General features: G+C 37.9%; 1 protein-coding gene across 4 annotated transcripts in view; it reads left to right on the top strand.

The window, feature by feature from the left end:
* The first annotated feature begins 414 nt into the window (after nt 1-414).
* The window catches only part of SLC36A4 (solute carrier family 36 member 4), a 42,105-nt gene continuing 29,216 nt past the window's right edge, over nt 415-13,303 (top strand). The window contains exons 1-5 of one of the 4 annotated variants that reach the window (XM_036426779.2): nt 415-596; nt 8,159-8,282; nt 9,684-9,774; nt 11,052-11,140; nt 12,991-13,086. In XM_036426779.2, the coding sequence (XP_036282672.1) occupies nt 545-596; nt 8,159-8,282; nt 9,684-9,774; nt 11,052-11,140; nt 12,991-13,086 (452 nt within the window). In that variant the 5' untranslated portion in view covers nt 415-544. Of the gene's footprint in view, nt 597-8,158; nt 8,283-9,683; nt 9,775-11,051; nt 11,141-12,990; nt 13,087-13,303 lie in introns of those variants that run through there. The other 3 variants (XM_036426777.2, XM_036426781.2, XM_036426782.2) reach the window with 3 other exon arrangements.

Here is a 13,303-nt window from a genome sequence, read left to right as displayed (position 1 = left end):
CCTAACCTTACAGTGAGATTTCATATAAAAATAATGTGTTAATTTTAGTTCAGATAACCTAGGAGTAGTCTGGACTCCGGCAGGGACAGGGGCAAATCCCCTCCTGCTTTTCATCCTCCAGGTGTCTGTCCCTCTTAAGGATTGCCTGAGCCCTGCAAACGGATGGGCTTCTCAGACCTAAGTTCCAGGTCATCTCTAAAGATGCATCTCTCCGCCCACGCCCAGGTGTCTCCTAAACGCCCCTCTCCTCTCCTCCCGTGACCGGCGGTCCCCCGGCCCGGCCCCCCTCGCTGGGGTTTGCTACCCGGATCCCTTCCCGGACCGCCGCCTGCAGGGGGCCCCGCGCGCCCCTGCGCCGGGCGGGCGGGCGGGGCGGCCCGGCCCCAGCGCGCATGCTCCGGTGGCGGCGGTGCGTGGGCGGCGGGCGGGCGGCCGGGCGCCGGCGCAGGGCCCTCGCTCGCTCGGCGGGAGGTCCGGCTCTGACGTCGGTCTCGCAGCGGCGAGCGCGCGCCCCGGGCGGCGGCGACCTGGAGACCCCCGAGCGATGGAAGCGGCGGCGCCGACGGCGGCCGAGGCGGCGGGGCACGAGGAGCTCGGTGGGTGCCGCGTGCGGGTGGGCCGGGCGCGGGATGCGCGGAGGCCCCCCGGCCTGCGCTGTGGCCTGGGCCGGGGAGGCGGTGCGGGCGCCGGGGCCGCCGGGACCCTGCCCGGGGTTCAAGCTGCCAGTCCCTGGAGAGGGAGGGCCACCCCCCCCCCCCCCACCCCCCTACCCCCCCCCCCCCCCAAAAAAAAAAGAAAGGAAGGAAGGAAGGAAGGAAGGAAGGAAGGAAGGAAGGAAGGAAGGAAGGAAGGAAGGAAGGAAGAAAAACGCCTGGCTGCTTCTGTGTGCCAGGCACTGTGTTAGGCGCGGGTTTGACTTGAGAACCAGCAAGGCAGACCGTCCCCAGACATTTGGGACGAGCTGTGAGGCCTGGGAGGTTACTGACCTCCGTGTCAGGGTCTGCGGAGGGGTGTGTGTGTGTGTGTGTTCAACAAAGAGACGATAGGAAAGTCATTTAAGGAAAGACATTTTTATTTGGGCTCATGGGAGGACATCGCCGGGGAGAGTTCCAGGAAGGGGATGTGTATGTAGGGGGGGAGGTGGGAGAGAAAAACACAGCCCAGCACCAGCAGTTCTATTGGTTATATACGTTCAAGGATGAACGGTGTTCATCAGGTGGAGAGAATCTACAGGTAATACGGTCGCGGAGCACCTGTAGTCAGGAGCCTTGGGAAGCAATTACGTTTACATTATATCAGGATAAGGAAAGAACGGGCATTGCCTTCTGTCATTATTTACCTTTTTAATTGGAACTGTTGGCGCGTACGTGGCCAGCGCCACGGAAGGCCTTGGTGAGGATTTACGGTGTTCCCTTGGTTACGAGTCAGTTGGAGCGGTGTGTGTGCTGGGGGTGGGGTGTGCTGTGCCCTGTGTGTGTGTACACATCACAGCTAATGGTTTCCAGCTGTCAAAGAGGAAACAAAAGTGAAGCTATTGCTCCTCTTAGTTAAATGCATTATATTTAGGGGATATTTTTAATTTGATGCTAAATGATTGAAAAAGAAGTTGAGTTTTTAAGAAATACTTCATTACAGTAACTAGTTGGTTGACATTCCTCTAGTGCAGGGCACTTCAGTTTGATATCTTTTAAGTCACAATCATGGTAGAAATAAATGCAGCGTTTTATTGAATGTTTGCTGTGGATCAATAGTGTGTTAAGTAAGTGCTTTACATATGTGCATTACCTCCTTTAATCCTCACAACAGCGGGGTGAGGTAGGTGCTCCTGTTATCCCCATTTTATAGATAAAATAATTTAAGTTCACTAATGGCAATCCAGATACGAATCCAGGTTTATCTGACTTTTTTCTTTTTATTGAATTTATTGGGATGACATGATTAACAAAATTACACAGGTTTCAGGGACATAATTCTACAACATTATTTGACTTTCAAATTCATCAGTAACCTATCTAGGTGAGGATGTGAGGAAATGTGTATTCTCATGCATTGTTGGTAAGAGTAGTATAATGCATTTATCCTTAAAAATGCACAGCCTGACTGGCTCAGTGGCTGAGTCTTGCCTGACCTATGAACCAGGAGGTCACAGTTCAATTTCCACTGAGGGTACATGACTGGGTTGTGGGCTCCATCCCCAGTAGGGGGCATGCTGGAGGCAGCCGATCACTGATTCTCTGCTATTCTTGATGTTTTTATCTTTGTCTCTTTTCCTCTCTGAAATAAAAAAAGAAATATATACACATACATACATACATATATTTAAAAAGACACATATACTTTAATTCAACAATTATACTTCTAGAATATTCCCTAAGGAAATAACAGATATTTATGTCAAGAGGGATATCCATTACAGTATTTATAATAAAGAAAAGCTGGTGACTATCTAAATATTCAATTAAAGGAAACTGTTTAGGTAAATTGTGGTATGGCCACAGAGCCATGTTCTGAATAGCCATTAAAAGTAATATGAGAAGATATCCAATGTATGTATTTTTTATTAACTGAAAAGAAAGGTTCCAGGTTATTTTAATTTTTAAAAAATTTATGTCTGTTTGTTAATTCAGCACATTTATTGAGCTGCTCCTCAGTGCCAGGCACTGGTTTAGGCATCTGGGGCACATTCATGAACAAGATTCTTGCTCTCATGGAGCTTATATTCTAGTAAGAGAAAGCAGACAATACTCAGTTGATTATATAATATGTTAGGTGAAAAGCGCTATTTTGAAGAAATGAAAATGGAGAAATAAAAGCAGAGTAAGGGAAATGAGGAATGAGGGTGGGGGCTGAGTAGTTCGTAGTATTTTATGAAGTGGTCAAGATGGACCTTATTGAAAAGGTGAAATTTGAGCAAAGATTTGAAGAGGTGAGGTGATTAGTCAAGTGGATATCTGGAGGAAAGACCATTCCAGGCAGAAAGAACAGCTAAAGACAGAAATATCAAGGAGGCCAAGTGGCCCAAGCGAAGGATCAAGGACGTGGTGAGGCCGGAGTATGTAGGGTCTTGAAGGTCATGTAAAGACTTTGGCTTTTGCTCTGAGAGTACGGGGAGCCAAGCAGGGTTTCAGCAGAGGAGTGACATGATCTGACTTAAATTCTACAAGGATTGCACTGGCTACCGTGTGAAGAATAGACTGTAAGGAGCAAAAGTAGAGGCCGAAGGGTATTTCTGCAATTCAAGAAAGATTTACACAGTAGTCCTTCACAGCAGTGTTAGGAGTAGCAGAGGGAGTGGAGAGAAATGGTTAGACTATATGTTTTGAAAATAAAACCAGAATGATTTTTTAACAGATTGAATGAGAGACAAGGAATTACGATCAACTGAGATTTTACAGTGTTTTGTAATGTAACTAGAGGCCTAGTGTATGAAATTCGTGCATGGGTGTGTGTGCACGTGCACTCCTCAGCCCATCCTGCACCCTTTCCAATCTGGGATCCTTCTCATAATCCAGAACTGCTGGCTCCCAACTGCTTGCCTGCCTGCCTGATTGCCCCTAACCATTTCTGCCTGCTAACCTCATCACCCCCTCCCTAATCACTCCCCTACCAGCCTAATTGACACCTAACTGCTTCCCTGCTGGGCAATTGCCCCCACCTGCCCTCCCCTGCTGGCCTGGTCACCCCTAACTACCCTCCCTACCAGCCTAGTTTCCCCTAACTGTCCTCCCTTGCAGGCCTGGTTGCCCCAAACTGCCCTCCCCTGCAGGCCTGGTTGCCCCTAACTTCCCTCCCTTGCCAGCCTGGTTGCCCCTAACTGCCCTCTCCTACTGGCCTGGTTGCCCCCAACTGCCCTCCCCTGCAGGCCTGGTCACCCCCAACTGCCCTCCCCTGCTGTCCATCGTGCAATGGTCATCTTGTGTCCACATGGGGGCTGCCATCTTGTGTGTTGGGAGTGATGGTCAATTTGCATATTACCTCTTCATTATGTAGGATATATCTTTAGTGTTTATAGTATTATTTGACATTTCTCTCATGATGAGGAACTTAATTTCCTTCCCACTGAGTTATGGGCTGGATTTAATAACTTGCTTCTAATGAATAGATTATTGTGGAAGTGAAAATGTGCGACTTCAGACCTCAATTCTAATTGGCATTGTGCCTTGCTCCCTCTCTTTTGGATTCACTTACTTGGGAGGAGGCTGGCTACCAGGTTGTAAGAATCCTTACACAGCCTTGGGGAAGGACCCCCTTGAATGGAATGGAGGCCTCCTGACAATTGCCATGAATTGTTGCAAAGCAGTAGGTAATCAGGACGGATGGGTAAAGCCACAGGAGGAGCAAATTTGGTGGTGAAGACCAGGAGTTGAGTTTGGGGAAATGCTAAGTTTGAGATGTCTGTTAGACATGAAAGTGCAGATGTTGAGTGGACAATTGGATTGTTTCTGGAGTGAGTGAGAGGTCTGGTCTGGAGAAATAAATACGAAGTCCTCAGCAAAGAGAGCATGTAAAGCCATGGGACTAGATGAGAACATGGAGGTTGGTTTGTTAATACTCTAAAATGTTACCAGTAGTACCTTCCAGGTATGAGGTAAATTTAATTACAAAAATGATCCTTATCTATATATTTCCTGATTGTGTACAATGACCAAATATTTCACTTAAAAAAGAATTTTAAAAATCATGTGGCTATGTGAAAAGCATTGGTGGAGAAGTTAAGATATAGGTTTCCTTAAGCCAGTGGTCAGCAAACTCATTAGTCAACAGAGCCAAATATCAACAGTACAACGATTGAAATTTCTTTTGAGAGCCAAAATTTTTAAACTTAAATTTCTTTTAACGCCACTTCTTCAAAATAGACTTGCCCACAACGTGGTATTTTGTGGAAGAGCCACACTCAAGGGGCCAAAGAGCCGCATGTGGCTTGCGAGCCGCAGTTTGCCGACCACGGCCTAAAGTTGGCTTTCTAAATAGTGTAAGGTCTGTATTTCACTTCATAGACTATGGGGACCTCTGGAAAGTTTCTTGCTGTGCATATTTCTCCGCCTCAGAAATGAGTAAAATAGTTACTGTTCCCATCTTATGTAGATACTAGTTTATAGATTTAGTGGCAATATTATTGTATGTTATTTTAAAAGTAAACTTTTTTACTTCTTTTCATTTGTCCATTGACAAAATATAAGTAAATGATTTTCTTTATTTTGGTGTTATAAAGTAGCCAAATTGATTACTTATTATTTTTTACATTTTCCAGAGAAAACCATACCCAGGATCTCATTATCCATTTGAGATCCTTGTTAACTTATTAGCATTTTGATATATTTTGTGTCTTTCGTTTTTATTTAACTTTTTAAAACATTATCTCATGGACGCTAGAAGACAAGAAACAAATCATTTTAAAATGCTGAAAACAATTCTACCAACCTAAAATTCTGTACCCAACAAAAATAGTCTTCAAAACTAAAACAAGCAAAAACAAAACAAAACAAAACAAAAAAACCCCAAACAAACATTGTTGTACTAATGCTGTGATTATTCGGCTTTTTCTCCACTCAGCATGTGATACACTTTTGCCTGTTTTACTCAGACTTCAAAACCATAATTTAATGTTATTGTAATACTTTACAAAGTGGATGCATTGTGTAGTTAATTTAGCAATTTCCTGATTGTTGCACATTTAGGTTGTTTCCTCATTTTTAACAGAAATTATGTTTCATTTAACATCTTTGTGCAGAAATTATTTTCTTCATCTAGCTTTTCAGAAGTGGAATTATCAGGTGAAAAGGATAAACATTTTAAGGTTTCAATGCATATTGCTAATTTGTGATTTTTCTGATTAAATTTGGAAGTTTAGGTTGACTTTAGTTTAGGAAATTCAGGTTGAAATTATTGTCTGAACAATATAAGGTCGTCTGCCACTATTGTATATATATGGGTATAATATATAGTGTATAATACTGACTAAAGCTATGTCTATTTATAAGTTTTCCATATGTAAATAGGAATAATTAGGTCTAGGTAACTTGACATCCATTGCTTAGTAGTATTTTATAAAGCAGTGTTAACTTTTACTTACAATAATCACATAGCATTTTGAGAGGTTTGCAATTCAGCACTTGATCAAAAATTACAGCAAGACATTGGCAAATAATAGACTTTATATATAATGCAAATTGGATTTTATAATTTTAAATTACTTTGTATGATTTTATTTCTTATGTTTTAACTGTTAAAGCTTTTACTATGTTAGGTTTTCTTAAGTATTTGACTCCTTTACTAATATATTTCTTTCTGGCTGGCATAACACATTTTGTTTATCTTTGTAGACTCAGTATTAGCTCATAAATGCTCAGAATTATTACTAGTAAATTAATTTCTTGTCACAGCTTTACAGTTAAAAATTCTGTGTAGCATAATTTGCTTCTAATATATCATTTTATTAGAAGGGGAAGGAAACTATTAGTTATTGATTACTATGTGCCAGGGGCTAGGTTCCAGGCTTCATATACATGTCATCTCATTGTCGTGAAACCCTGTGAAGTAGAAGTTATTACTCTCATTTGACACAATGCAGAGATAGTAGGTCCAGAAAAATCCTGGTTAAAATATAAATCAAATCATGCCATTCCTCTGCACAAAACTCTCTACTCTGATGTTGTCTAGTATGGTAGCCTTTAGTTATATATGCATTTGAAATGTGGTTTGTCCAAATTAAAACAGACTGTATATATAAAATACACATTGGATTTCCAAGACTTAGTACGAAAAATAGAATGTAAAATATCTTGTTAATAATCTTGTATATTAATTACATGTTGAAATGATAATACTTCAGATATATTGGATTAAATAAAATATATTATTAATTTCACTTGTTGCTGTTTTCCTTAAGAAACATGGTTACTAGAAAATTTAAATTATGTTTGTGGCTCACATTGTATCTCTGCTGGTCAACACTGCCTAGTGGCCTTCATGTCTGTTGGTGTGGTCTCCAAGGCTGTATACCATCAGCCTTGTCATGCTCTGATCTCCTCTCCCACTGCACGCCCCTCGCTCACTCCTCTCTGGCCACCTTCCTGCTCACACACCAGACTCTCCACGTCACTAGAGCCGTTGCCTTTGTTCTTCCCACCGCCTGATTGCTCTTCCCTGAGGTGGCTGCAGTGTTCACTCTCACCCCGCCTTCAGGTCTTCTTTAAAACCTCACTTTCTCAGTGACTATCTGATGTAAGATTACAGGCTCCACCTTCCTTAACCCAAATCAGGCTTAAGTTTCTCTTCTAACTGTCCCAGAGCACCCTACAATCCCCCTGTAACAGAGTTTAACACATCGTACTATGCTAGTAATGGTCAATTTTACTTGTACGCATTCTCTACTAACTGATAGGAAAGATGTTAAAAATTTGTGCCTGTAAAGGATACATAGAAGTTTTGTACTATTCTTGAAAATTTAATATAAATTTTAAAGTATTCAAAAATAAAAAGTTTTAGAAGTTATGTTAGTAATTTCCAACTAAATCATTTTGTTTGCCTCAGCTCTTTATTATGTAGGTTTATTGTATTTGAATGAAACAAACTTTCATGTCCATAAACTATCCTGTATTTCAGACTTTACTAATGCATATCAGTCATCTCAATAAATCTGAATTTAGTAAATTTTACTAGAACAGGACCGAGTGATGACTAGTTGCTTTTTTCCTTGAAAGGAGCAAAATCATGCTAAAAATGCTATCTATCTATCTATGCAAATTTTGGTTCTAAAAATGTAATGGTTGGAATGGATTTATAATTTTAAGTATTTGAAAATATTACTTTATATATAGTATGATTTGAAGATAAGGTAAAAATTCATTTTGTTATTTCTTCACATTTCTCATAATTCTATGACCTTTATTGTAAAACTCATGTAGACAAAGCAGAAAACATTTTGCATTGAATACTTATTTGCACTGCTTAGTCCAAAAAAATATCCAGCAAATAAGTGTATTAATTAGTTGTTTCTTTTTAAATATACTAAAACTCAGGATATTAATGTGCATTAACTTACGGTAAAAATAGTAAAGATGAGTACCAGTGGTATGTACTACTTAAAAATTAATTTATACTAGCTTTATCCCACTTTTAAAAATAATAGTGGAGTTCTTTGTTTTTCTCTTTAAAGATATGGATGTAATGAGGCCCTTAATAAATGAGCAGAATTTCGATGGGACATCAGATGAAGAACATGAGCAAGAGCTCCTACCTGTTCAGAAGCATTACCAGCTTGATGATCAAGAGGGCATTTCGTAAGTGTTATGGTTTACATGTCTTCTTTTCTTTTCATTCAGTATATATTTTTTAATCGTCTATGGGCAAGGGACCCTGTTAGATACTACAGAAGACACAAAGATGGATAAAACATAGTTTCTGCCCTCAAGGTGATTACAGTCTATTTGGGAAAGAACAAATACATCTAAAATTACAGAGTAGTGTATAGGAATTACCAATGGTGATACAAATAAAAAGTTAATGATCTTGAAGGGAGATCTTATTGAGAGGAATATAAATTTTAAGAGCAGTTGCTTCTGAAATAGGAGTTAGATCATGGAAGGTAGATAGTAAACCCTTCTTTATGCAGTTGAACTTTTAAAAAATTTTCTTATTTTATCATTAATAGATTTAAGTAAGTTCTTATTCTAGAAGTAATTAATGATTTAGCAAAGTAATGTTTTAATTGATAAGAAAAGAATAGCATAGATTTAAAAAGTTTAAACATTTCTATTTCCTAAGTTTAAAGTTTAGGTTAGTCTTCCTAGTTTATTTTTTACTTGATCAAGAGACCTCCTTCAAATGCGTCTTTAGAGGAAACTTTTCTTAGGTGAAACCCCTTAGGGAGTTCATAGTCTAAAAGTTAACCAGTATTTATTTTATCTGATGATACACATTGTTTTAAAACTTGTATGTTTTTTCTTTTAATTAACTTCCTCTTATGTTCATCATAGATCATAGATCCAATATGTTTAGCACCATAATTACATAGACAATGTCAGTAAATTGCTGTCTTACCAACCTAGCTATATAATCTTTAGTATTGTTCTGAATATAATAGCAGCAAAGAATCTTATGAGAAAATTACCTTTTCTTTATTACTTTAACTAGAGGCTTGATGCACAAAATTTGTGCAAGGGCCTTGGCCCTGGCCCCCACCTGCCACCACCATGGCTGGGGGGCCTCTGCCACCTCTGCCTCAGCTTTGGAAGGAAGGAAAGACGTCTGGTCTGATTAGCATATTATGCTTTTATTATTATAGATATGTACAAAAATCCTTTTACTTAAATATCTCATTTAATCTTTATAATGATATTAGGTGTTTTACTGTTATTGTATTTTTATTCTTTATTTATTTTATTTTCCTGGTCACGTTCTTAGGTAGTATTGAGAACTCTTTTTTTTTTTTTTTTTTTTTTTTAATAAATTAAAACCACTATTAAAAAATTCAATCAGTTGTATTTTACTTTTAAATGGCAAAGATGGGACTTGACTTGAACCAAATATGACTTCTGGCTCATTTAACTTCTGGTTGAATGGAGATTTTGATTCCACACCTAGATTAATTTTTAGTTATCTCCTATTGCTAAAACCATGATCATGTAATTTTAATAGCTTTTGTTCTAAGATATTTGAATCTCACAACTTTTACTTTTCAGATTTTTACAAACTCTTATGCATCTTCTTAAAGGAAATATTGGAACTGGCCTTTTAGGACTTCCATTGGCCATAAAAAATGCAGGCATCGTGGTAAGACTTATCATTGTGCTCTGTAGTTACCATACAGCTGTCAGCCTTAATTTACAGCAAAAATTACCACAAATTAACATCTGGCCTAGTCAACTAAAACATGGTCAAGTGATGAACAGTAATCATTCAGCCATTGTATTAATAAAGTTATGGCAATTATGATAATAGTTTCTAACCATGACAGTTAATTACTCTTTGCATTTCAACTTAATTAGTAATATGTATTATTTGACAGAAAGATCCTAAAACAGTACTTTAGTTTACAGGCATGTTTATATCTTACTATTATTGAATTTTTAGGGATTTACTAGTAAGCAGTATACACATACAACACATTTATTTATAGAGAAGATTATTTGTATTAGTGAACTTATAGTTTTTTAGATTCAGAATAAAATACCTAGTTTTCAGATTTAAAGAAAAATAGTTAAAAAAAGGAGTAACATATTCTGAAAACAAATATTTAAGTATTAGAACCAATTATTATAGTTGCAGAGACTCTAGATAGGGGAGAATTCACTTAAGAAGTAATGAAATTATATTTAACCCTTTTTTAAATGACCAGTTTTCTAAAAAACAATTTTAATGTCATTCTTCTCTGCATTTGACTTTGTTCATGCTAATTTAGAGAAACTTAAAATTTTCCAATTGTAAAATGAACTTTGGCAATATTTTGTCTGTGTCTCAGCAACCCCAGAATAACTTCAATTTTAGTAATACTTTGAAGTTTATGTACCATTTTTTCAAATAATTATTTTCTAGGCACAGTTCTTCACACATAGTAAGTGCTCAATAAGCAGTCTATAGAAGTGGATTGTCCACAATCCCAGATTGATAAGAGTGCTGTTTTAGTCATTCAGCGGTTGCCAACAGGTGGTCTGCAGACCACTGGTGGTCTGTGAGGTCTGAAAGGTTGGCAACTGCTGATTTAGATAATGATTCATAGTTGCATGTAATTATTTTGGTGGGGCACTGGTAGTGGTAGACATGCCATCTCATGTTAAATAATATGTATTCTGTCCTATTTGGTTGCATATCTATCTGTACTCTGTATTCATAAGTTTAGACAGCCCAGTTGATAAGATGGAATTATATGTGGTTAAGTATTACTGGAATTCTTTTTATATTTTATTAGTTTTCCCACATAAAAATAATTACTTAATCATTTTGTCCAACAAATATTTATTGGCAAATTTGTGGTTTGTTTTTATTGCTTATAAGGCAACTTAAATTTTGTGAAACTTACATATTTAAATCTTATAATTTTTCCCCTACAGCTTGGACCAATCAGCCTTGTGTTTATAGGAATTATTTCTGTTCACTGTATGCACATTTTGGTACGTTGCAGTCACTTTCTCTGTCAGAGGTAAATGTGGATTCATTAAGTCTATTTAATTTATTTTGAAGCTGTGTAATTATTTTAAGTAATAGATAGTCTTATATTTCTACATTGCTTTGCAACTAGCAGTTGTGTTTCCTATAATCTGTTATAGAAACAAGTTTGAGAGAATGAATTTGGAAAATGGTAGCATTTTAAATGGTTGAAATCTGGTCAGAGTATATTTACTTATTTTAAAATATAACCTTGCCCAAGCCTATGAACATAGTGGTTAGAGCAAAGGCCCACGCACGGAAGGCTTGTGGATCTGGTTTCAAGGACATGTATCTGGGTTGTATGTTCTATCCCCAACCCTGGTTGGGGCTCTTGTGGGAGACAACCAATCAATGTGTCTCTCACATTGTTGTTTCTCTTTCTTATGCTCTTTTCTCCCCCCCCCCCCCATCCTTTTACCTTCCCTCCTTCTCCCCCCTCTCCTTCCTTCTTTCCCATCCACTCTCTCTAAACGTCAGTGGAAAAAATACCTCAGGTGATGATTAACAAAAAATGATAAAGTAAAATATACCCTTGTTGGCCTTGGCTTGGTAGCATAGTTAGTTACGGTGTCATCCTGACACACCAAGGTTGCAGGTTCAATTTCCAGTCAGGGCACATACAAGAAGCAAGCAATGAATGCATAACTAAGTGGAACAACAAATTGATGTTTCTCTCTCTCTTTCTCTCTCTCTAAAAATAAATCAAATAAAAATATTGCCCTATTAGTCATAGAATGGTTTCTTTTATGAGAAAATCAGGAAAGATATATGGGGAAATGGAGGAAGCAGTACTGCTTTTAGTTAGAGTGTAATGATCTCCAATTTGTTAGTAATTCAGTTTGGGGTATAATGACTGGTGTTCTTTGCTGATATGTGGATTGGTAGATAGTTCATAAAATAATATCCTTTTTAAAAAATATATATATTTTATTGATTTTTTACAGAGAGGAAGAGAGAGAGATAGAGAGCTAGAAACATTGATAAGAGAGAAACATCGACTAGCTGCCTCCTGTACATCCCTACTGGGGATGTGCCCGCAACCAATGTACATGCCCTTGACCGGAATCGAACCTGGAACCTTTCAGTCCGCAGACTTATCCACTGAGCCAAACTGGTTTCGGCAATATCCTTTTTTCTTTATCTTTTATCATGAAATGCTTCTACTTTACAATGGACCACTTTTAAAAAATAAACATTGTCTATTCTAGTAAACTGAAATTCTTGGTTATTGTTGTTAATCCTCACCCAAGGAAATTTTTCCATTGATTTTTTTTTTTTTTTTTTTTTTTTGACATAGTGGAAGGTATGGGGAGAGCCCAGAGAGAGAAACATCGATGTGAAAGTGACACGTCGATTGCTTGCCTCCTGCATGTGGCCTAAAGGGGCTGTGGATGGAGCCTATAATCACGGCCCTTGATTGAGCCAAACCGGCTAGGGATAGTAAACTAATATGGGCTTACTTTAAGGATTAAAGAAAATAGGTTATGTGAAAATAATTATACAGATGTGTTAAGTAATGCTATTCTAAGAAGGGAATAATTTAAGCATGAACAATGTTTTCAGGTAATGGAAATATTCAAATCCATGGAGCACAACTATTATATCAATTCTACAAATATGTAAACTTCAACAGTAGATAAAACTAATATATTGGTAATAAGGACTGATAAAATTTTTAAATTTCATGAGACATACTTTATGCAGATCTTGAAATTTAAAAAACTCTCTCTGGGCATGCCCCTATAGTCATTAATTCACATTTATTTGATGTTCTTTTGAAGGAAAGGATTTATGAACCTACTTGAATTTATTTTCATATCCATGTATGTCATTAAATTACAGGTTTAAAAAGTCAACATTAGGCTATAGTGACACTGTGAGCTATGCTATGGAAATAAGTCCTTGGAGTTGTCTTCAGAAGCAAGCAGCATGGGGACGGCAAGTACTTGTTATATTATTAATATCTGGTTATTGGAATTACATTAATTTTAAGTATTTTAACCTATAAATGCTGTCAATTTATACATGAATAAAAGTATGATAAAGTTGGGGGAATAAACATAATCTTTTTTAAAAAATATATTTTGATTTTGTACAGAGAGGAAGGGAGAGAGATAGAGAGTTAGAAACATCCATGAGAGAGTCATCGATCAGC

This window comes from Pipistrellus kuhlii, unplaced genomic scaffold, assembly GCF_014108245.1.
Source record: "Pipistrellus kuhlii isolate mPipKuh1 unplaced genomic scaffold, mPipKuh1.p scaffold_m20_p_9, whole genome shotgun sequence".
NCBI classification, from domain to species: Eukaryota; Metazoa; Chordata; class Mammalia; order Chiroptera; family Vespertilionidae; genus Pipistrellus; species Pipistrellus kuhlii.
This window is presented reverse-complemented; position numbering and strand designations above follow the sequence as displayed.